General features: G+C 40.3%; 1 protein-coding gene across 9 annotated transcripts in view; it reads right to left on the bottom strand.

Annotated features, from left to right (window-relative positions):
• The window catches only part of TTLL5 (tubulin tyrosine ligase like 5), a 122,385-nt gene that overhangs the window by 13,915 nt on the left and 84,277 nt on the right, over nt 1–24,193 (bottom strand). For all 9 annotated transcript variants that reach the window (XR_014956057.1, XR_014956058.1, XM_085582158.1 and 6 more), the window contains 2 exons: nt 10,595–10,769; nt 3,221–3,441 (listed from right to left, as the gene is read on the bottom strand). Coding sequence is in view for 7 of the 9 variants with exons in the window: in XM_085582158.1 (XP_085438284.1) it covers nt 3,221–3,441; nt 10,595–10,769 (396 nt within the window). In the remaining 2 variants the exon portion in view is untranslated. The remainder of the gene's footprint in view (nt 1–3,220; nt 3,442–10,594; nt 10,770–24,193) is intronic.

The raw sequence follows: 24,193 nt of genomic DNA, 5'->3' as shown, positions 1-24,193 counted from the left end.
GAGTCTGCTTTGGACACAATCCATTATAAAGTCAACCTACCACCTTTTACAAAAACAAGAGAAGCCAGGAACTGAAAAGACAAGACTGAATTGTCTGGCTGTTCCATTACTTTATTCCTTTATGCTTCAACCAGGAAAGTGTCCAAGTTACTAGACAGTTTTTTAATTAGTCAGTAATGTTCATCCTTAGCATCTCATTCTGTTTGTAGTTGAGTTTTCTACTTGTTTCTCCCTTTTCTGGAAGCCACATGTGCTGGCTGGAGAGAATTGATAACGCATGCAAGGAGGAGATACCCTCAAAGAGACAAAGCTGATTTTAGTTTTGTCATCACAGTCCTCTCTCTGGAGAAATTCTAGAAACAACTTGAAAAAGATGATCTTTATTAACATGTGAAACAAAAGCAAGGTAGTGAAAGAGCAAACAGAAATAAGGTCTGGCTTACTGAAATACATGGGGGGAGAAAGAGACATGAGAGCTTTAACAACAGAATGGGATTTGTTTCAGTGAGTCTTGCATAAATAATACATAGCCCTGAGATCCCCTTTGAGGAAAGATATCAGAAAAACTGCCAAGAAGTATTAGAGTGAGAGAAGGTAGCAAATCAAAATGTGACCTGATAGGCAAATGAAGCAGTCGAAAGATGTTATGGAGAGGGATATTTGCCATGTCATAAGATATGGACATGGTAGTCTCACCAGAAAAGTACAATTTTGGGTGCCATACTCCAAGCATTCTGACAAACGGAATAAAATACAGTCAATTGGAGACAATTAAGGACTTGGCAGGTAGAACTGCTATCTGAGGTTAACAAAACCTCAACAAGTCTAAGCAAAATTAGGTTACTCCAAGAAGTAGAAGAATATTCAAAAGATGGAAAGTATTTACATGAGAAAGTGTTTAGGGTTCAGGAAGGAGGAACAAGGTACAAAAGGCTGAAACAAAAGAAAAATTCAGAAAAAAATCAGCACATCAGGAGAAACTAGGCGATTACAAAGTTGTCTAGATTCTTAAAAGGATTTTTATAGCACATAGTAGAGCGTCTACCACTGGACTTTTTTGAAAGCAGACTACACAACATGTCCAAAAATACTCTGTCCAAATTATCAGGGACTGTAGAAAATAGGCTGAAGCATGGAAGACATCTTTTTCTCCTTTAGTCCATGTTCCTTTTACACAGAGGCTTTTCTCCATTCACTCTCCTCTGCAGATGTGTATTTGGCCTTTTCCTGACAACAATGAATGGATTAAATTAGTCTGAGACATAGCAGTTTTTAAACTATCAGCTCTCAGCGTGCTGGAAATACAGCTAGGCACTGTTGTTTTCCATGTAAGTGAAAAAATATTACTGCAAGATCCCATGAATGGCAAGAATGGGTTTGGAGCCTTGTGCTGGAGACTGAAAGGCAACTTGGAAAATATTTCCGGAGCGGCTCCTTGCAGCCTTCAATACTTGGATTAGTTTTCTGAAATTCTGAAGGAATCTTTTGCTTTTTTTCCCCCTTCTGTGCATTTTTGGTGCTGAACTTTTTCCGGTTTTCCCACACTCCTGCCTGTCACAGAGCAGAAACCACAAAAATGCAGCAAAGTAAAGTCTGTCCAAGGAGCTGCAATTCCATCTCACAAGGATAAACATTTCCTTTGCCAAGAAGTGAGCACAGCACACCGGCATCTTCAAATACACATCCCCGCTGCCCAGCAGAGAAACCCACTGACACAGCCTGTCACCTGTACTAACAAGAGCCACCCAACATGAAAGAAATCAGATAACAAAGCCACCAGAGCATACCTGCCAGACCTGGTGCTCACATCTGCATTTGCTGAGCTGACAAAATTTACTAACATCTTGTTTTCTTTCTAAATAGTTTTGGGGGATTAACTCTGTGTGCTGTCTCTTAAGATAGCAAGAGTACAGGCAGCAAATACACAAACTTCCCCAAAGCAGTTCTGTCCAAGTTCCTTAAATATGCCTTGCAGCTCCAGATTTGATTCACACACAGTGACTACATCTTCATGAGGTGTCTTTCATCAGTAACCTAAAGCTGAAACTTCTCTCTTTAAACAGGAAGTGAAAACAGAATCAGGAAATTTCACAGGAGCTTGCTCTGAAAGCTTTACAACTCTTCTGGCTGTAGAGTAAGCAAAAGGAAGGAAGTTATGAAATCAATTTTTCAGGATGAAACAAGTCTGAGGATATATGAGGAAAAACCTGATGAAGGGTTTAGACTAAAGCAATTCTGCCATTTAAGAGGAGATAAACAGAGAGCTGAGGAAGCTGAAAATCCAGAAGTCTTGCTCACATTTTCTCATAATGCAGAAAAGAGAAAACATACCAAGAAATGGAAAGGAAGGAAACTTATAATGAGTAAGCAAAATTTCATGGTAAATATTTTTGTTTATTTCTAAAGACAGCATTTGTTTTTAAAGAAAACTGTCAAATCCATCCACTTACCTTAGAATAGTAAGCATTATTTAACTAAAAGCTTACTAAAAGTTATAAGAAGGATTTCTACATTTAATGAGAAAAGCTATCATTACATCAGGCACAATATAAGCATTTCACATGAAATAAACACTTGTGCTTGAAGGCCTCAATCCGACATGGTGTGTTAAATTTATGGGAAAACTTGGCTCAGGGGCAGATTATCTTGTTAAAGGTATTGAATAGCTTTGTTGCTTTGTTTTGGTTTTTTTGGGATGTTGGTTTTTTTTTTTTGGCAGCCTTTTCTAGATTCTAGCCCCCATCAAAGATTAGACAGAGGGAGTGACTTAAGTGCCTAAACATAGATGTACCTTAATTGGTGCTCTCAAATATTTGAGACATCTGCATGAGACTGACAGATACAACACAAGAACTACAAAAGACCTGTGCTCATCTGGAAGAGCAGCTGGAAGTCAGGTGGAATAGCCCTGGGCATCCAAAATGCCACTAGCACCAGTACTTATGTTACCGAATCCCACTCTAGAATCAATTTGACAGTTCCTATGTCCTTACCTTTGCATGCTGTTACAGTTACCTTCCATATCCTTATGAAACACACAACTGCAGCACAGTGCAATGTTTATTTCAGTATGTACGCCTCACATTATTCTGAGATTTATCCTGGACAGCACAGCCAAAAAGATCTGTCACAGTCAGATGCAGACAGTTTCTTCTCCAATATTCACCTTCAGGGGAACCAGTGCCAATTCCCAGTTGTGAATGGAAGAGGTAAAACTTACTTGGATGTCCTCTGGGCTGCAGCCTTTCTGATCACTGCCTGTCTGTGGTTTGTTGGAGGCTTTGGAGCCAACTGAGGAGCTGTACTCTGGGATGGCATCACTTTGTCCAAACTGGCTGCCTTCTGGATACTAGAAGTGGCATTTGATGTCTTGCGGGCATCAGAGCCAGCTGGCACAGATATATGACTGGTGCTGGATTGTGAGTAGTTGGCAAAAACAGCCTGGTGAAAAAAGAAAAACATCCCATAGTAATTGGTGATTACCTCTGTGAATATTGCTGAGAACACTGATGGAGGTGGGTGATTTTTGTGAGGGATAATATCTGCCTGGTGAAGGCAACCCCAGGGCTCCACAGAAAGTCCCACACATAAAGAGTTAAGTTGTTAAGACAGTGAATTTTATGCCCCTGGAAACCAGGACTAGCTTCTAGGAAGGCAGACAACTTCATTATGCCACAGAATTCTACTATTCCTGATTAAAAAACAAGAGGCCAATTCCTTAATTTAATCTTGAAGCGAGCATCCATCCACAAAGAAGTAAAGATTTAATTACATTGACTTTCTGCATCACTTGATAAATTATTCTTTATGTGGGAGGTAGGATTGAGACACAGTTCTAAGAGAGAGAAAGGTTATGGGGAAGATGATAGAATGCTACTATTAGGTCTAACTGTGTAGGTGCTTGGAATAACAGAAAAGCTCTAGGGTACCTTCTTCTGAAAAAGGAACTTTAACTCCACCACTGACAAAAAGGAAATCCCCAGTAATATCAGGGAACAGAAAATATTTCTATTCCTATAGCATGTAGGAGAGTAAAAATGTTGGAGATGTGACACAGGAAACAAAAGGATCTGTATGTTATGGACACTGGAGATCTGAGCAGTGGCCTGGCAAAGCAGGGACTGGAGAACATTTCCTCTATGGGAGCTCTGCAGACCACTAAACTCTCTTCAGAAAGGAGCAACCTGCTGGGAGTTCTGCTTTGTCTTTCCTCGAAGTCAGTCAGATTCCCAGAACAGAGGCAATACCATAACCTCGTAATTTGGCATCTAGAGGTCAGTGATAAGGGGAAGAGCTGAGCCCTCCATGTGGCCCTGGGAGCAGTGGCCTTCACTGAGTTTGTCCTCAGTTTCTCCTTGGGTGGAAAATACACAAAGCCACAGCAAACGGGCTCCAGGCTCCAGAGAAAACCACAGTCTGAGAGCTGGCTGAGTCTCAGCACACAGACAGGAAAAGCCCCTCTCCCCCGCAATTCTCTGGCAAATGGCAGAGCAGTGCTGTGTGGGAAGGCGTTTCTGACAGGCAGGGCTCTAGGGAGAGAAGGAAGTGCAGGAGCCAAAACAGGCCTGTTTCCTAACTAGAGCTCACTGACAGGATGCCCTTGGGCTCCCAATCCTTCTTAACCTCTCCCTTCCCTGAAGTTCTACCTTGATTGCAGCTTCCAGATTCTCAATACGGAAGCTAGTACAAGTGCAGAAGTCTGGAAAATAGCAGCCACACCCCACATCTCCCCAGAAAAACAAACTAAAATGGAACTTGGAACTTAGTCTCTTGCATCTCAGTCCCCGACACATTTTAGGGTTGGGATGGAGACCCTCAAATCCCTGCACCCACTTCTTATTCAGCAGTGACATTTCACTGTGAAATTATATTATCCATCTTTCCTACAAGTTCTTTTGATATTATGCATTTTTCCTGGAAGTTCTTTTTCTTGTCAACACGAAGATCCTGGAGTTCACAATGCATACAGTCATACCCTTTGCCTGTGTTAATATGCAGTGGCAAGGAGATCCATGACTCTGAATAAACAGCAAGCATGGATGCTCTAACAAAGCTTGATCAGCAAAAACTGTGTTGAAACCTGCTTAAAGGTCATGGATATTCTTCTTGGGGGTTACAGACTTCTGAAAATGCCTTTGTCTCCACATTGTGCTGAGATTCTGGCTGTCTTTCAGGCACGGATGGGGAGACTGGAAGCTGACAAGGACCACGGCTTCTGGATTCAGCTACAAAGTATACTGCCCTGCTGTGAACTCCGTGGGGATAGGACAGGAAACCAGGAGAAGCTTCTGTGCAAACAGAGGACAGCTGGGAGAGCAGAGCCTGACCACACAAAGGAAGGGCTGGGAAGCTTTCAGCACATCCAAAACATAGGAGACAGACCTTACCACTCAGGATTCTGAAAACTAAGGGTCTAGGGAGAGCAGAAGCCAAGACAAACCCTGACAGATGCAGCCCTGAAGCAGGTAGCACTCTAAAACTATTGCTGCTTCAAGTGAAAAATTTCACTTAGAGTTCACAGGCAGATTTAACTTGATGTTGAGGAGACATTTGCTACCCTAACAAGTCTCTAGGGCTACAAATATGAAAAATACTAAAAAAGCTATAGGATATCTTTGCCGAAATTTCTGTAAATTATTAGTGAGTTAATTCTTGCACACAATTTTCTGGGGAGGAGGAACAGCATTAACCCTGTCATGCCCATGAAGAAAGCACTGACACAGAAAATATTTTTCCCTACATCACAGACTGAAGCAATATCTCCTTCTTTCAACATCTACAATACCATACAAAAAGTATTCCTTGTATGAAAAAAAAAAAAAATTAAAAAATCTCAATGTGTACACCATATCAGTAAGGACAATGAACATCTAAGAGTATTAGTCAGTAGCAGCTAAGTTTGGGCTGTTAGTGATTAAAAGCAGAGGTAGTGTAGTACTCTGAAGAAAAGCAGATCTATTACTGATCTTCAAAAACAGAAAGAATGTTCCTGGCACTTACCATCCCTGTATCTAACACCCATCCCTAGCACAGCAATGGAATAAATGTTGCAAGCAAAAACATGTTCACTGTGTGACCAGAGGAGGTAATGAAGCTCATTTCCTGTGAATCTGTCTTACAGTATCTAATATAAAGCATACCTCAAATTATGTCTCCCTTCATGGGTCTGGGCATTCTTGTGTTGGATTTTGTGCTGTCTAATTAGGAGTGGTCTCATACTGAAACCATTGCCTTAATGGGAACAGCAGTCAAACCCCCTTCCCAGATGCATGTCTCTTGATTTTAATGTAATTTTTATGGAACATAGTTGTGAGATTTCTATCCCACAGTCATTCACATTCAATTGAATCAGCAAATCTGAAAAAGATGAGAGACTCAGCAGTGTATGAGAACTGACAGACAGATGCACACACACATGTATTGCATAGAGATCCGTGCAGCTAGTTCCAAATCCCTGACACTGCAAACTGAGATGTTTATAAGCAATAAACAATAAAGAGATTTTAAGTAAAAAAAAAAAAAAAAGAAAAAAGCAAACACAACAAAACAGAACCCACCACTTTTAGAAAAGCAGTTGTGTTTCAGATAACATTGCAAAAATACAGAGAGCTAATAGCCTTGGACGACCTTTCCAGTCATATAAATTGTTTAGTGGAAATTATTTTGAACACATACTAATGCATTCAGTTAAATCAGTTTGGATATAACAATTGGTTGAATTGAAAATTCAGAAAGTGGCAATAAAGAGCAGGCTATGTACTATTAACTAGCACAGTGTTAAACTGCACTAAGAAGAATATCTTGGGGTCTTAAAGAAAAGCGAGCTCATGCTATGCACAGACTGTCCTGAACCATGTCCTCTTTGGTAAATTCTTCAGAGCAAGAAAAAATATACTTTGTTCAGTTGACTGGGTGCCTTCTGTTTTATTTCTCTTGGTACTGGTAGCTCTCTAAGGCAAGGATTGGGCTGTATAATTGTATTGGAAAGACAGTTAATACATCTGGGCGTTACCATAATTCTAATAATAGTGACAGGACCAGAAACATAAGGACAAAATTTCAGCTGGTATAAATCAACTCAGACTACTGCTTTCAGAATAGCTGTTCTGTTTTACTTACACTGAGACTTTGACTCATCAGTATCACAAGACTCAAATAGGAAAAATGGCAGTTAGCACATTTAGTGGGAAAACTGAGGGAGAAAGCTGCAGAACAAGAATGAACAAGAAATGGAAGGAAAAGAGATACTGCAAATCTGACAGCAGTTCACTATATAAGAGTTTAGAAAACAATTTAATGATGCTCAAGGCTACATTCAAAGATGCCCTCAGGCAGCAATAATATAGTTCTAGGAATACTAGGAATATTATTCACAGTACTCAGCACTTCCAGTCAGATCTAAATAAATGGTAAGGATGCCAGAAGAGAATCACAAATATTAAAAGACAAAAATTAGCTAAACTTCATAAAATGAAGAATATTTCAGAGGACATACAATTTTTAAATGACTGAGAGGAGAATTATTTAAGATTAATTTAGCCTAATCTTCTACAGCATAAAATCTATTTAAACTTGTGAATGGAACTGTGATCACGTAACTGCCCACACAACTCAATTAACATGATTCATTCTTACTTAACATGAGCCTTTTTGATGTAAGCAGGACTGACAGGGATCATTCCATCATACAATTGTACTTCCCTTGTTTTAATTTAGCTTTTTTCCCATGTGAAATGTTTGGCATAAAATCTTAAACCCAGTAGATGCTAGGCCGAGCAGACAGAACATAGCCACACAAAGAAGGAACCTCCCTAACAGCTAATGGCATCTTTCCAGTACAGGAAACAATTAGAGAATAAACAATGATGGTATATTAACTGTCTTGCCAACTACAGCAGTGATAATAACATCTAGGTCATAACATGTCACATGAAGTCTCCTTTAAACATTAAAAATACTGCTATAAGCATGTTTTTCTTGCCTTGTGGTTTGATTTTGTAATTCTTATTCCTTGATTTTACTGATAACAGTTTTAAGCTTCTTGTCTCTACTTTCAAACTCTTCCCCTTCCTACTTTTATTCACTTTTCTCAGGGTCTGTACTGTGTCTGTTCCCAGTCCATATCACTCCACCTATGTTTGTTGGATTCTCATCCAGCCAGTTTGGTGTTTTTCTTTTTGTCCAAGTAAACAAGTACCTATTCTACAGTCAAAGGTCTATTCCTACTGTGCTACACTGTGTGAACTAGCTTCTGCATACAATGACTGAAAACTGTTTGTTATAATTCCTCTTCCTCCACCCACACAGTATTTGATATTCCACAGATTGTTAAATGCCTGAAGAAATCATCACCACTCTTATGTGTCTGGAAAGTGTTCAACCAAGAGTGAGTGCTGCAACAAAGCACACAACAAGCCTTCATATTAACACACATGGTAAGACAGATCCAGTGCATGGTAAATGGAGGGATTCTTGTGACACAAATACTTGACTAAAAAAGCCCATGCTTTCCAGTGCATCCATCTCATCTCCAGCATACTGAGCTGGTTAATGTATAGGAGAAGCATTTGCTGTGTTATTAATCATGGTGCTTCTGTTACTAGATCACATATATAGTCACACATGTAACTAGTCCCTTTGCCAGAGATGGAAAGAAAGACTGGCACCTAGTCATGTTGCTTGGTCACGCCACACTCAGGGTGCAGCTCAAGAAATATTAATTAATGGATGCACTTCAGCTATTGACAAATGCCTAGTCTGCCTTCTAACCATAACAAGAACTTGAACAATCAGATGAAACAATCTCAAGTATATCCTGCATGCATTCCCCAAATTAGAGAGATTATGACACTCTTTCAAGTGATAGGCCTTCAGTCTTGGGGGATATATTTCTTCTGCTGAGGGAAGACTGACAAATTTGAATGTAGCAAGCAAGACAACATAGGATGAAGTAGATCTCAATAAATGGGAAGGAAGAGAAACAAAACAGCAGGCAATGGGAGATAGCATAGGTAACACTGACAAGGAAATGTGGTAAAGCCATGCAGGCTTGGATAAGTTACAGGAACTCTAGCTGGAAGGGGAAAGGTGAGGATCAGCCTAAACGAGGGTCAGCATGAAAGAGTTGTGCAGAAGTCGAAGCAGTGTGAGTGGGAAGATGTAGGTGAGAGAATGTATAAGCAGCAGAAAAGAGAAGGCAGTTCTCTTTAAGGCCAAGTTGAAGGACTAAAGTCTGAGAAGCTAACTAGCAGAAGGAAGAGGTTAGTGACAGAAAGCTAGAGGGGGTGCACGGGAAGGCAAGGGTAGTGTCATGACTGGCAGGGTGGGCATCAGAGGATTGATGCAACTGTTATTGGAAGAGGAGAGATAGCTGGCTCCATACAATGTCTTGGACAGGGAGTATCCAAGAGACAATAATTTTATTCATGACAAAAAGTCTGAAGGCCCCCATGTTCAGCAAATATTTTTCTTCAATTAACATCAAATCCAGTGCAGCCTGAGTCCTGCAGCATGGCAATAGCCTCAACACACCAACTCCAAAATGCTTGGCTCAGAAGGAGAAGGGAGGGAGAGAAAGGAGGGGGGATGTGGGGGTGAGAGGAGGTTTAACAAAGAATCATTTTAACAGAAACTCCTGAGTAATGGCTCTGCCCCAGGCCAAGAATAACATCAGCTCAATGTCAGCAGTTAGAAGAGGGCTCAGCCAGGCCCCATGGCCAGCTCCAGCCTCCTCACAGGCACAAGCCAGTTTATGGCCCTTTCCTGAGCTTGTGAGCAGCTACATCTGCCCACCCAGAGCCCAGTGGACAGAGATGAAAGGAACTCCTGCACAGAGTAAGAGTGAGAAGACTGTAGGTGAGAGAAGTTGAGGATGGAAACTACATGGCTAAGTAAGGTCCTTGAAAAAAGGACAGCAAGGAGCAAAAAGCAGAAGGGCCTCTCCTTCAAGATACTCCCAGAAAAGGATGAGGGCAATTTGCCTATAACCTATTCTCAAGGGCCCTGACAAATGACTTATGTGCTTCACAGGAGGCAGAGTGGATGTCCAGACCTCCATGTTCATGGGGTCTAGTCATGCCAGACTGCTAACAAACAGCTCTGTGCTGCTGGAGACCAAGCTGTTTTGAATCAAGGTTTGATCACCCAAAGGCTTCCTTCCTTTTAGCAGGGAAGTATTTTGGACATCACTCAGAATACATCTCTCTCTCTTTCTCTCCCTATAATAAAAAAGTAAGGTAACAGGTGTATCAATTAAGTCATTAAAACCTTGAAAGCTTCTCCCAGCAGAATGAAAATGCTGTTCCATACAGAGTGATCCACCTTTGGCATCTAGGAGTCATCCAGAACATCAATACCAGCCCTTTTTCATATTTCCTCCAGCTCTTTAGATGTCAACATAATGGAAGACGCTATTGGGAATGACAGTATCAAAATGATATCAAAATCACTGCAGGTAATACTGGTTTTGTTGCAATCCAGTTTAAGACCTACTTCCTTGACAAAATCTCTGCCATCCTTACTGCCTCTGGGTTTGTTTTCACATCTAAGACTCAGTCAGCACTGCTACATCCAGGCAGGATTTTTTCTTAGTTACCTGTTGCCGTGCTTGGTTTTGCTCCAACAGCTGTCTTGACTGAAGTTTCTGCTGCTGAAGTTGCTGCACAGCAAACTGAAGCTGATAGCTGGGATGTGCCAGAGGACCTCGCGTCACCTTGTGGACACTGTTCTCCATCTCTCCTTCCAAGGCAAAATGATGATTCTCTGGACCCCTGAGGAAAGAAGAGTCATCATGTTTTCACTGCTCTGCCTATAAGGCACTGCTGTTTCAAAAAGATCTCTTAATATTTAGCCATCTATGAATCTGTATTAAGAAGCTTTAGCAAGCACAGCACCTACTGGAGGTGTCATGTGCCAAGTGCTTCCTGCTAAGCACTTTCTTGAATATAGGCTGGGACTATATTACTAGATACTCTCTTAAAGAGAAAAAGGAAAGGAGACTAAAAACTCTAAACCAGAGTATTTCTGTGGCTGATTAGCATTGAAGACAGGCAGAATAGCAGCAGGAAAAAAAAACTGGTTCCCATCGCTAATGAGATAATTATTTATTTAGATTGGTAGCAGCTTCAATGCAGTCGCACAAGGCTTACACTAAGTACACACATGCTGCAGTGACAATGGAATACAAACAGACATGCAGTACAACATCCGGAGAGATAAAGGACTGGTTGGGTGAGGCTGGAACTAGGATACATACTGACTCCATACAGTTACAATCCAAAAGGCTTGGGGGGAGTGAGACAGGCTCATTTCTTTCATTCTCAGAGAAGTGCAAGTTTTTCTTAGAGGACAAAAGGCCTCTACAAAGAGACAGGAGCTCTTAGAGCCCAGGCTTACATGGTAGGAGTTCAGCTGTGGCCTGCAACGTGATAAGTACCAACAGAAGTTCACTAGCTTGCTTTGAAGTTTGTAAGCCTTGGTGAGAAGGCAGCACCAACATACTTCTACACAAGGCTGAGGGGCTTTGCAGGGAGCAGGTGGCAGACTGACAGGACCATGAGGTGTCCTGAAGAGGCTACAACGGCCCAGCAATTCACACATTCTGTAACTCACATGACAGATGTTGTATGACCCACCAAATCCTGACACTCCGGGTAATATAACCTTCAAGCCTCAATGCCTGAACTTCCCAAGTGTTTGTTGATCTCTGACATGTTTCTCTCAGCCACTGCTTCCAAATATTTCCTTTGGATTCCCAGGGTAGGCTTCCCTTATATTTCCCATCTACATCATATGTGATTGGGACGTAAAAGATAACTGGTGTCTTTCGTGCCACAATTTGGAGTGTAGGTCGTGGTTTTGGCAAGGGAGTTAACCACAATCTCTTTGCTTCAGGAACCTAGCGCAACTTACAGCCTAGATTCTTTAAACATATCTCAGCTTGCCTTGAATGTGTTGCTCCTTCCCCCAAAAGCTTTGTCATTGCAAACCCTTAAAACATCAGAAATAAGATAATTCACTCAAGCACTCTTTAAGCTATTCATTCAAGTTATATTATTAATTCCAGAAATTAAATATCTGTTCCAACTCCTCCCATATCTACCCCCATTTCAGAACCTGTAAACCATAAAATTCATCCTTTAATCCAAAAGAATGCTTATGAAGCTCAAGACTGAGTGATTACTTCTAACAGTGGAGACAAAATTTATATAAAACAGTAAGTCCACTAAAACTGGACCTGTCAATAGCCAGATTTTATGCCACAGAGATAATGTGCAATGACTGCAGTCTGCAGTACTGCATGGGCCACTATCTAAACAGCAACAATTCAGTAACATTTCCCTGATATCTCATTTCTTCTGTTTTGAGGTATCTAGCAAATTATTAACTTATGGAATTGCAAATACTTAAGTCTGACATTTTAAGAATGCACCAAGATTGCTGCATTTCTCCAACCTTTGCCCAATTCAATGAACTCTCAAATTCTCTCATTGGGTTTCTCACTTGCTTTAATTCCCTTTTTCTGTTTCAGCCAATATACTCAACATAGCGTTGCCCAGGTAAACTTGGCTTACATTGCTCAGGAAAGCACTGTTGAAACTACATTATTCAACCTTTAGGAAGAACTACATTTAAAAACACCAAATGAAACCACATAACTCTGGCTAAGATTTTCTTGTGGCGCAATCTTGTACACAACTCGCTGCAGTTCCAGTACCTTCTTCTCCACGTGACACAACAAAAGAACGCTTTTTGTTCTAGACACTACATTCACATCACTGTTGCTTGCCTAAGCAGGTTTTATCCTCCTGGCCTGCAGAATTCTTCTGGATTGATTATGCTTCTGTTGGCTTCTATGGGTTTTCCTTATTTACAGACACAAACCAAAGTAAATGCATTATTCTGCATTTATGCATTATGTTGCAAAACAACTTCAACCTTCTATAAGATAAACATACAATACTTGACGACAGCAAGCCAGTGTATTTGCCAGTCTTGGGATCACTTTCATAAAGAGATATTTCATCTGCAGTTTTGTTAAGTCTTCACATAACATGTTATTAAGTGCTGATATTACATCTAAGGCTACGTTTGCCCTGGTGCAGAACAGGCTTGAGATCTGAGACTCAATACCCTGCTGCCAGAGACATGCTCTGGCTCTCAGTCTATTTGCCATGCTCACAGGAATACATCATGGAGCATCTCCTATTCTCAGTCTCTGCCTGTTGGATGATTTCTTAAAGCATGACAACGCTTCTGCACCCTGAGGCAGAAATTAGTTCTGCCTAAGGAAATTACAACTGGTTCAGCACCATAATGAAGGCTGCAAAACAGCTGTAGAGAACCTCACATCTTAATGGGTATTAAAGAGTTCACTTGTTAGGAAGACTGTATAAATACCCCAAACTGAATTAAAAGCTTTCTCAAAACTTACACTGTTTTAGGCAAAGCCAAAAATAACCAGAAAAAAACCTCCACACCCCTAATGGAAATGAGTATTGTAGAGTCAGTACTCACAGACCTGTGTGTTTTCAATTCAGGATTATTGCTTGAACACTAATGATTGAACATTGATTTCTTGACGTGTACAGATAACAGATGTAGGCACAGATACACACACATGCAAATGGAAAATAGAAATTCCTGTCTATGCCACCAGAAAAGATTTGGTTTCATTCTGTCAGCCAACGCTAGTTGTGAGCAATCTTCTCACAGCTTGCTCAAAATTATTTATGAGTTGCTTAGTTCAGAGACCTGGCCAGGATTCAGGCCTTCACTGTGCAGGAAATCTCAGCCTTTGGCATTATGGCCCATCCTTTGTAAGCAAGATTCTGTCCTTCCAGCGGCTCTTCAGGCCACTCAGTGTTTTTGGCAAGAAACCTACTGTGTTCCTTTCTTTCAACTGTAGTTTTCATAAAGGCTGGGCCAGAATTCTCTCTTCCAAATCACTGACAGCATAAAACCTCTCTGCTGCAATTTTTGGTATCACAAAAGATACAGGTTTGCTTGTGAGACCATTTTCAACAAATCACCTTGCAATTATGATAGGGATCCAGTCCAGAAGGGCTAAAACACCATACATTCATCTTCAGGTTTTCTGGTTCCAAACTCCCTTTCTGCTCTAGTTCCCTTTTCCAACCCGTTAGCCCTTTTCTGATGTAAGCAACCTTTATGCAATCAACTACTTACCCCTGTACTAGAAACTAATGTCAGTGTACTAAAATACTAAGTACTAATATTGATTTTTTCATTGATTACAGAAAAAAAAAATCTCTGTGAAATCCAGTCTCCATACAGAAGGGATGTGAATACCAGCTCTTACAAGAAAGGAGAGAGCTGGTTTCTGTTTCTATTTCAAAAGAATTTGAAGGAAATTCCAAGGACTGAAGTTGTAGACAAGACCAGACGTCAGAACACCAGTCACTGAGGACCTCATAGTTATAAAGAACTATAGGACAAACAGCAAGCCTGTACTAAGAGCATGACACATCCAGCTTGCATTTATATTTCAACTGAAGCCTTCTTCCAATGGCACAGCTGGGCACTTGCTTGATATCAATTCCTGTGTGGCAGGCAACAATACCAATTCATGAAGACACTGGTGTTCTCCATATATCACTCACTAAACAGGCACTTTTGAAATACTTAAGAAGTATCTACATTCCATTGAAAGGCAGTGCAAACTAGGCTCAAATTATTGTGTAAACAAAGTTTCAGCATTCATGAAGAATATTTCTCTGTTTAACCCTGCTTAGTTTGTACGAACTGATAGCATCACGGCAGAAATCAGTATGTCTGGAGGTCTAGCAAACTGAAAAAAAAATTACCTTCCTACTGAGCAAGGAAACAAGCTGACAATTAAATTACATTGCATCCTTTCCTGTAAAGACTGGAGCTAAGAAGGAACATTAGCCATTGCTGGCAATAAGGGAACCCGGTGCATTTATAAATCAGTGCTCCCACCTTGCCATAGAATGCAAGACAACCTTGGGCAGCAGTTTCCTTCCCACAGGGCATTCAAATGGTATTACAAGTCTAGGAAGTTTTCAGTACAAATCCTTGGTGAGTACTAGCTGCTAGAAAGTAGTTGGCATAGTAACTAATGATTTTGTCTAGTGTGGCAGCTCCCAGCATCCTGCTGACTTATGTTCAGGCACTCAGAAAATACAGAACATTTTCTTTGGCACACTGTGTGCTTCTTCCATCCCTAACAATAAGTCCTAGATTGGGGCTGGCTACAGAGCAATGATAAACAGAGTGGGATGAAGCCCAGGACGCTGGGGTCCTGGCTGGGATGCAGGAGTTTTGGGCCTCTCACTTGCCTCAAGGCCTTTCTTTGTCTTTCCTCCTCTTTCCTTCCCCTCAGCTTCAAAAGCAATAAATTAAAAACTGAAAAACAGCAACAAGTCTTGAGAATAGTTTACTCCTGGCCTCTGCTGTTATCAGGAGTGTCTGTGAAAGAGTGAGTTTGGTGCAGTTTAGCCATCAAGAGTCTACATTTTAGCAAGGACTGTAGCTCTTTTTGCTGGAACGTGCAAGCCTGTAAAAACCTCCTGCTTCGTAACATAGCATAAGCAGCGTTGCAAAGGTAAAGAAAAACAGTTTCACAAAACAGCAGGGGCAAACAAAGCATTTTGAATATTTCTGTAAGAGCTAAGCCTGGGATTTTGGAGGTCTGAGGCACTGGGAGCTGTCCAGAACTTGCCACGGTACAGGTACCTGGAGACAGAGAAGGGGCAGGAAGCAGCTGGCCTGTATAAAATGAGGATGTCATCACCTGACCTGCAATCTACTTTTTTACTCTTCAGGAGAAGCTAAGAAAAAGCTTCTAAAGTTAACAAGAGGCTTGTCAAGGCTGCATTGGCACAAGAAACTTGCAGAACTGCATTTTGGGTTCAAATCCAGTTCAAAGTGAAAAGTACAGCCTCCCATAGTCGACATGGTGCAGACATGCAGGAGAGTTTGTCACAGACCATCAAACTTTACTATCGATGAGGTATCATGAAATAGTTTCAGCCTTAGTTCTTCAGCTCCCCCTTTTCCCAGCAGCTCAAGCTACTTTTACTTAGAGAAAGTGTATTTATATCATGAGAAAACAGAATATGTATAATATCCATGTGCAAAACCTTAGGACTGAGTTGGTTTAGGCGAAAAACATGAAAGGTTTTGTGCATTTAACTACAATTTCCAAATCCTGTAAGAGCTACCAGAGGCACAATTCAAGCATTCCAGAAGATTTTAATATGCACAGTATCTAGCAAATGGCAGGGGTCCCCCTCTCTCACAATTCCCCCTTTCAGCTGAGATAACTGATATTGTTATAAGAATTTTACTCAGAAATATGTGAGCAATGGCATCCAGCTTATCTCCTTGTGGTGCAGGACCAAGACATTTCAGTGGCTGTAGGAGTCCATGTGTCACACTCAACTGCACAACTCCACAAGCAGGCATACGTTCAGCATCAAGAATTTCCCCCAACATTCCCAATTAAACTTAAATTTTCACTGTTTTATTATATGACATTCCTCTTATTTCAGGACTAAGCCTTCACTACTAGAACTATGCCTCCTTTGAGCTTAGCCAGCCTTGGCACACTTAGCTCTCTTATTTTTCCTCAACTCAGTCCCTTCTGGCCTTGATTGCACATTGCTTTTCCATGAACTTTTTCCACTTTATTATTCCAGATGTGCATGCACAATAGCTATACCTGGAAAGCCCACTGCCTTCTTGCTCCTTCACTTTTTTCTACAACTACTATCAAGGTTCACAGGCTTCCTTCTTTTCTGGTGTATGTTGCTGGATAATCTATTTCCTGCTCCCTAGCTTCTGAAAATTATTCTTGCTGTTCCCTTGCCATTGATAAACCTGGGTTTTGGAACATCAGTATTTTCTTATAAAAAAGACAACGGAGATCAGGAATTAAGTGCCTTGTACATCCTAGGCCTCCATATACAGGAAAGATCATGAGTGCCAAGTGACTAACCTGCTAGGTTAGAAATTAAGTGCATCAAAACAGCCTTCTGATAGTCTAGGAGGGGAAGGGCAGAATGAGATTATGGAACACTAGAAAACCTCTTCAGGAAAGGTCTAACCTATCTCAGCTACTCCTGGATTTAACTGGCATTATCCATCCGAAGCCCTAAACATGCCAGTCCCAGCAAATTAAATCAAATCTTTACTCGTTAGTGAAGACAATTTTTGTTGGGCCCCTAGTAGCATCCCTGGCTTCGTGCCTGTTATGAAATACTGTCAGTCTCTCTGATCTGGGGAATATTTGGCAAGTAAACAAACAACACATTTGTTTTTTCTTCTCTTTACACATGGCAGCTCTGAAATTTGATAGCAAAAAGGCTAAATCAAGAAAGCCTGAATCAGCTGACTGCAAAGTTCAGTGTCTTCATCCTATTGTGGCTCATCAGGTCACTAACAAAGGTAACTGAGCATACCTCCTCCAAGTGATAACAAAATCACAAGCCTTTCTACCCTCAATTAGTGCAAACACAGGGTTGAGCTTTACTGAGTGGAAGGCTCTTCTGGCTTCATGTTTCTTACAAGCATTTCCACACCTGCAAACACAGAGCCTGCAAAAATATTTTAACAGCAAGGCATATAAACAGTAAGACTAAAACAGAAACCTAGTATCACTTGCTGTCATAAGGAAGTTTTGGGGAGGATTACCTGATTAATTTCAACAACTGCCTGAACTGTGTTGTGTGGTCCCACACACCCTACTCCTAATTTTAACGTATGAATTAATTAAGGAATTTTGAACAGAGCAGGGAGGATCAAATTAATTTACTTCACTGTACTGTCTGGATCTGCTTTTATTAAGTTAAGTCATTCAGACTAAAAACATGTGTTAAGTGCCATCTTAAATTTGATCACTTATCCTAGTCCAGGCAGAGTTACTGGTGTGAATATACACATTTCACAGAATCCAAAGTACCAGAAAATTAGATGCAGTATTGCACCACTCAGAGATGGGAAAGGTACTCCTCACTGAGGAGGTTCCTCTGTAAAAGGCTAGCATGAATTAAGTGGACCAACTTGATGAAGATGAATTGTAATGATATTCTTCTACTTTTTCTTTTTCACTGTAGACAACTTTATTGAAAAGCAAACTGAAAAAGACTTACAGGCTCTGTTTATTTCTAGACAGAAAGCCTTTTTTAGTGCTCTACACAAGCAGATTTTGCATTTTACGGGTGCAGAGCAAAAGCAGCACACAAGGATGAAAACAATAAATGTTTTCTCTCTAGAGAGGCAGGGGTTAAGTCAGGACCACTAAATTAGCCCTGCACCCTGTAATGCCTTTGAAAAGCCACTCAGAGTTTACAGGGAAAGAGTGAGACTGTTGCTGCTGACCCAGCCAACATTTGGTTCCTATTACAGTGAATAAATCTCCCCCTCCCCCTTTTCTTTTCTTACCCCCTTTTTATATTAAAAGTCCATCAAACACATTTTTTTTCCCTTTCATATTTTCCACTAAGCTTCCTCCTGCGTAAGTTTTCCCGGAGAGCGGTGCTCTTTGCTATATGTGCTCAAGCAGCAGCTGCAAGATCCCAATAAGTAAGAAAAGGGGGAATGAAGAAAGCAGCTCAGGCTCCTCTTTAAATCCCAAGAGGCAAGTGAAAAATTACAACTGAGCTAAACTGGTGAAATCTAGAGCACTTGAGAAAAACAAACAAACAAACAAAAACCACACTGTTGAGTTTCACAGGGTTAGGATTCATGAGATGGGGGAGAGTACTCAAAGCCCTGCCCAGAGCTAAATACCCCAGCCACCATCAGGATCCCAAAAGACATGGCACAGGATGGTGTCACACTAGAGGGCCTTAAAGATTCCTTAGGGTTGTGCTGTCCAGGTATCAATCCACTTGAGGCCCAAACAAATTTTTAGTGCCATATGACCAAGTAGTAGAGACATCTTATGCACTTTACTTTGGCTATTTTGTTGTCTAAATATTAAATATCTAGTATACTGAAACCTCTAAAGAGCACAACAAGCCTCTAAATGTCACAAAATTTGCACTGAAATTAATTAAAACAACTAATTTGGCTTTACATCCAGTACAACTACCACCTTGTTATGTGGTAGATGAAGATTCTTATGAGTATCTCTTAGAGAAGATGTGATAAATCTGGCAGCTTAGACAGTCTGTCTTTGGGACAATGCAGTTGAAGTATACAGTTGCCTGACATCATGACTGTACATTTCAAGAATTATAGCCAGATAAGAAAACTTCACAAAAGAAGCAATGCCTCTACATTTATAATCTCTATACCTAAAGGGAAGGCTAGAATCTGTTCTGCACTTCCTGAGCAACATCTACAAATTCATCTAATCAGGGATTGTGGAAAGTGCCACCTGAAAGCCAGCTGGCTACAGTTATCTTAATATAAATGTTCCAAGTAAAAGAGGTAGAGAATCAGCATGGCACCAGTAAGATGCATCTGCTATGCCACCATTCAGTAACACAACTGAAGCTGTATAATATCTAGCTGCTGAAATAAAGTAAAAGAAGACAAAAGGTACAAAAGGAGAACTAAAGGTCACTTCTCTGGGTCCTTGCTGTGAGGTTCGAGGCTTGTGGTTAATAGTCTCCTGTTTCTGAGTAATTCCCCAAGTACTGATACAAGGGCAAAGTAAAGTCCTAAAGAGATTTCTACCCTTAACTGAATTTTATCAACCTACATCCAGTGTAATGAAGCTGAGCCAGCTTCTCAATAAAAAGACAGACTTGCACAGTCCCCTAAGCTTGACAATACTCACATGCTGGCCAACGTGGTGCCTCCAGCATTCTTATCTGCCCAGTGTTAAAAACTCAATTCCATATGTACACAGTTTCTGCTTTCCTTATCCCTCAGGGGGATTTCTCTAAGGTAACAAGGTGTAACACAAAATAGACTATATCTGAGAGTAATGCCACTTGTTAAACTGAATTTTTTTCCTCCTCAGGCTCCTTTTGCAGTACATTTATGCTGGAGCTAAGGGAGAATTCTTTTACTTCCACCTCCTGTACAAAGATTGACTCACCTGCCCTGGCTCCCTGAACATTTAACAGAGGAGGAAGTGACTATGCCTGTGTCAGCACACACTTCCTAAAGCCTGTAACAAAGTTATGTAAAATATAATCAGGGAGTGTTGGTGGAATATGTTCAAACATGCAGAGAGAATCTAGCATGGGTTGTTATCCATCTAGGAAGCTGTCCCAATGACTGTACATGCTGCATATGCAAGACCATCCTATCCCACACATTGAAGGAAATTTAAAAATATAAGAAAAAAGGCTACTTATACAGAGACCACAGACAGATACCATCATGATATAGACATTCAGCCATCCTAAGAGCAGCACGGCACACTGACACCAAAGCAACACCAGAGGTGTGATGCTAGCTATTTTACATCTTTTTAATCACTGCAAGCCTCATTGATGGCCACAAAGCAGTGTATTTGTATTGAAAAAAGTGTTATTTTTCCCTCACTCTACCCAACTTCCTTAGAGGTAATGGAAGATACTTTATAAAAGTGCTTATTATTTCAACCAAGGTAGCACAAATTCCTAGCAATAATTTGCTCAGGCTAAAAGTGACAGAAGTTTTCAAGGTCTGTAGTGTTCCTTCTAAGAATCCACCAAAGACACCCTACTTGGAGGAAACTACTTTTCAGGAAAGAGCAAATATGTTGTGTTTTGTTGATAGCTAAAATGCAGCCCAAGAGAAAACTTCAGAACAGAATGGCAGGTGCCATTTTGATTTAGGTGTTACTGACTTTTAATATGGGAAGAGAAAAAATTTAGAAATTCTATAGCCAGCACTAGAACAAAGATGAAAAACCATTCCTTCCCAAAAATTTCTATACATCTGTCCCCCTTTATTGCCTGGGTGATGACATACTAGAATTGCATTTTAAAGAACTGCAAGAAAAGACTAGAAAGGCTTGTATTTATTTATACAGCCTTACCTGGAAAAACTAGTACTGCAGAGAAGTAATCTCCCTATCTTTTGGACTTTGTCCTCCAGAGATAAACACCATAGAAGTGTATTGCCTTGCCAAAAGAGACCATTCCAGTTAACTACACTTTGGGTCTCTTTGTTTTAAACTACATAGAATTTAGTCCCCCTTCCACTCCTACTATTTGAATCTAGCTGACTCTTCACCTGAAAACAGAGCTCATCCTTCAGCATTTCCAGTAAATCAATATATTTCTACAAGCAAAATCAGAGAGGAGTTCATACTACCACAAAGCAGTTCAATATTAATAGAATAAATTGAGTTACAGCATCTTATTTCTGGCAGTGAAGAGTTAAGTGAGTAAAGGGGAAATTCCCAGTGAACTGCCTTCAGCAGATACACCAGAGTGTTGTCTGTTCCTGCTTTAACAGAGGCTTTATACGAAGCCTTGTTTTAGCCACCACATTTCTCTGTCTCCCTCAATCCTTATTGGAAAGATGATCCAGTCCCTCTAGACAAAGCAAGGAAGTCTGGTCTACCATACATGTAAATCTCTGCCTATTTTATGTGGTCATTACAGGACAAAAGACTAAAATTACTGCCATTGTTTTGAAAGCAGACATAAAAAGAAGAGGTGAGGAAGAAGCAATTAGAAATGCAAAGAAAGCTGAAGTGAAATAAAATTTGTACTCTAACAGGTCCAATTAAGTCCAAGGTACTTCACTGGCAAAAGACATAAGGCACTATAACTCAAAGTGTTAAAATATAACAAAGCAACACTGTTGATAATGCCCATATTCTTGGTTCATTTTATTTTCTTCTCTCCATTCTGGCAGTGGAAAGGAGAATACAATGCCTGAAGGCTGGGGCCACAAGTGCTGCACACGGCTGAGGCACTATATCTAGCAGCTGCTAAAACAGAACATCAAAGTCTCAGCTCCCTTTGAAAACCCATCAGGCAAGAACCACTCCTCCCCTTCAGCTTCTTTAGGAGCTGGTACATGTAACCACTTCAGCATGTTTGGCAATTCTACAACCACTTCCGAAACAGGTGGTGCAGTGGAAAAACCATGGGAGAGCCCCAAATCATTCAGTTATCTCCTTTTCCCCAGCAGGCACCAACACACCTGCTGATCAAGAAGGCCAGCTGACAGAAAACAGTTAAGCATTGAGAACAGGAAATTTGTAATTAAATCTCTGAAACTACAGAAAAGGCTCAGGCTTATCTTGGAAAACTGGGTTAACAAAATCTTTCTCCAGGAAACTGATACCTCTGATGACAGACGAAGTCTGTCATTAGAGGAAGATGAGTAAAAGGATGTTAAGATAATTATATTGTATAGGACCAAGAGATGAGACAGCACATTTTAAAACATAGTTCCCAGACTTGTCCAGTATTCATTGAAAAATCCCTCTCTGTCAGATCCTGTCTGCAGAAGATGTTCAAGTTACACAAAACTTACTTGATCACCCAACTGCCTGAAGTATTATTCATTAGATTTCTGTCTCTACCTACAACAGTAAGATAGGAGGTAGAGACTGTAAGCACTAGTTTTGTTCACAACACTTAGGAAAAAAGCTTTTAAATTATCTCCATTTGACCAGGCACCTGTGTTCATGATGTTTTCTCCTCCAGCATCAACAGAAAAGCCTATGATGAAGTTGTGCCAGCTCTGCTGGTCATCCCAACTGCATAGTATATCCATCTATTCCACTTGGGGTTTGAGAATAGGCATCTAGGAATGGCACTGTTTCCTTAGAGGTGCAATTTTGCTGGATTCATTAATGATAGATTTTGGGTAAGCCTTTCAATTGATAGGTCTTTTTGGACTCTATATTTCTTGAGTATTTCTATTGACTCCGAAAACCAAAAGCCAAGAGTAGGTATCTTCAGAGGAAGCACAATAGCTTTCATTTGTGGAATCTGTGGTTAAACATGAAAAAAGTTATGCAATCCTATATTCCATTCCAACCCAATCCCTTTTTCTAAAGCCAAAATGAAATTGTTTCCTACAAGTACAGAGAAAATTATATAATTAGTCAGAAGCTCCCAGACTCAAGAATACAGATGGGAACCATGGAATCGCCACCCCAGGAATTCCACCAAGTGATTGCATGTAATTCTGAGCATGAACACAAAGATGCAGATGTTGATCACTTAAAAGGGCAGACCAAAATACCCCAGCCACTCATGGAACAATGTCCTTTCAAGACTTCCCTCCTATGATAGATAAGGCATCAAGCAAGAAAAAAAACAGCGTCCATTAAGAAATCTCCATTATATGCTGCTTCTTTATACTTGATGCCTTTTTTATATTTCAGCAAGTGTTCTAAACACAGCAGACTCCAAGACCACAACATTTCAGAGAAAATTCATCTGCAGTACAGGCAAGAGTCCAAACAAGGCTTGAGGTGAAGAAAGAAACATTTGCAAAGAGGTTAACCTTCACGTTGTGCACTGTATTTAAGGCTCTAGGGACTAGTTGGAATATAAGACTGTAAGCAAGCCCTCACGTAAAGATAACACTGTTAGAAAAACCCCAAATAAATGACAGTAGTCAGTACCTGGTTTTGCTACCAAATAATATACACCATAAACACCAGAGTGAGATTTTGACCAACAATACACAAACAACTATGCCTTGTATAGCAAGAAGAATAACAATCCACAATTCATAATGTTACATGATTCCAGGAGTTAAGGTAATTTCAGAGTGAAACATGCAAACAGCAAAATACCCAGCACCACAGATCTTTTCCTTTCACAAAAATGCTTCTCAGTAATGTCTATACTCATATTCAGGATTTGCAATGCTTTAGAGAACACAGAATTTGAACATTTTTTTTCTATTTAAAAAATATCAATAGAAAAAACCTCTGTACTACATGAGTGTGGTCTGTCCCCTACACCTCAAAACAACCTAGAAATCAATGTATAAATTTTGTTGTCTTTATAGTAGAGGATACTTTCATATTTAAATCATTCACTTCATTATCAGCAACAGGAAAGTGGGGTTTCAGAAACAAATGAAAACACAAACTCTGACCTTTGAAAAACATAAAATCAGTTATGCAAACAATGTCCTGAACAGAAAAGCAAAATATTTAAATTACTAAAGATGGATTTTGATCCAAGTTACTTTAAATATAAATCCAGAATAATCAAACTATTAAAACTGGGTTTTCAAAATTATTTTACCAGTATCTATTATTTACTTAATAATTTAAAATGTATTA

Source organism: Lonchura striata, chromosome 5 (assembly GCF_050655825.1).
Source record: "Lonchura striata isolate lonStrDom1 chromosome 5, ASM5065582v1, whole genome shotgun sequence".
Taxonomy (NCBI): domain Eukaryota; kingdom Metazoa; phylum Chordata; class Aves; order Passeriformes; family Estrildidae; genus Lonchura; species Lonchura striata.
This window is presented reverse-complemented; position numbering and strand designations above follow the sequence as displayed.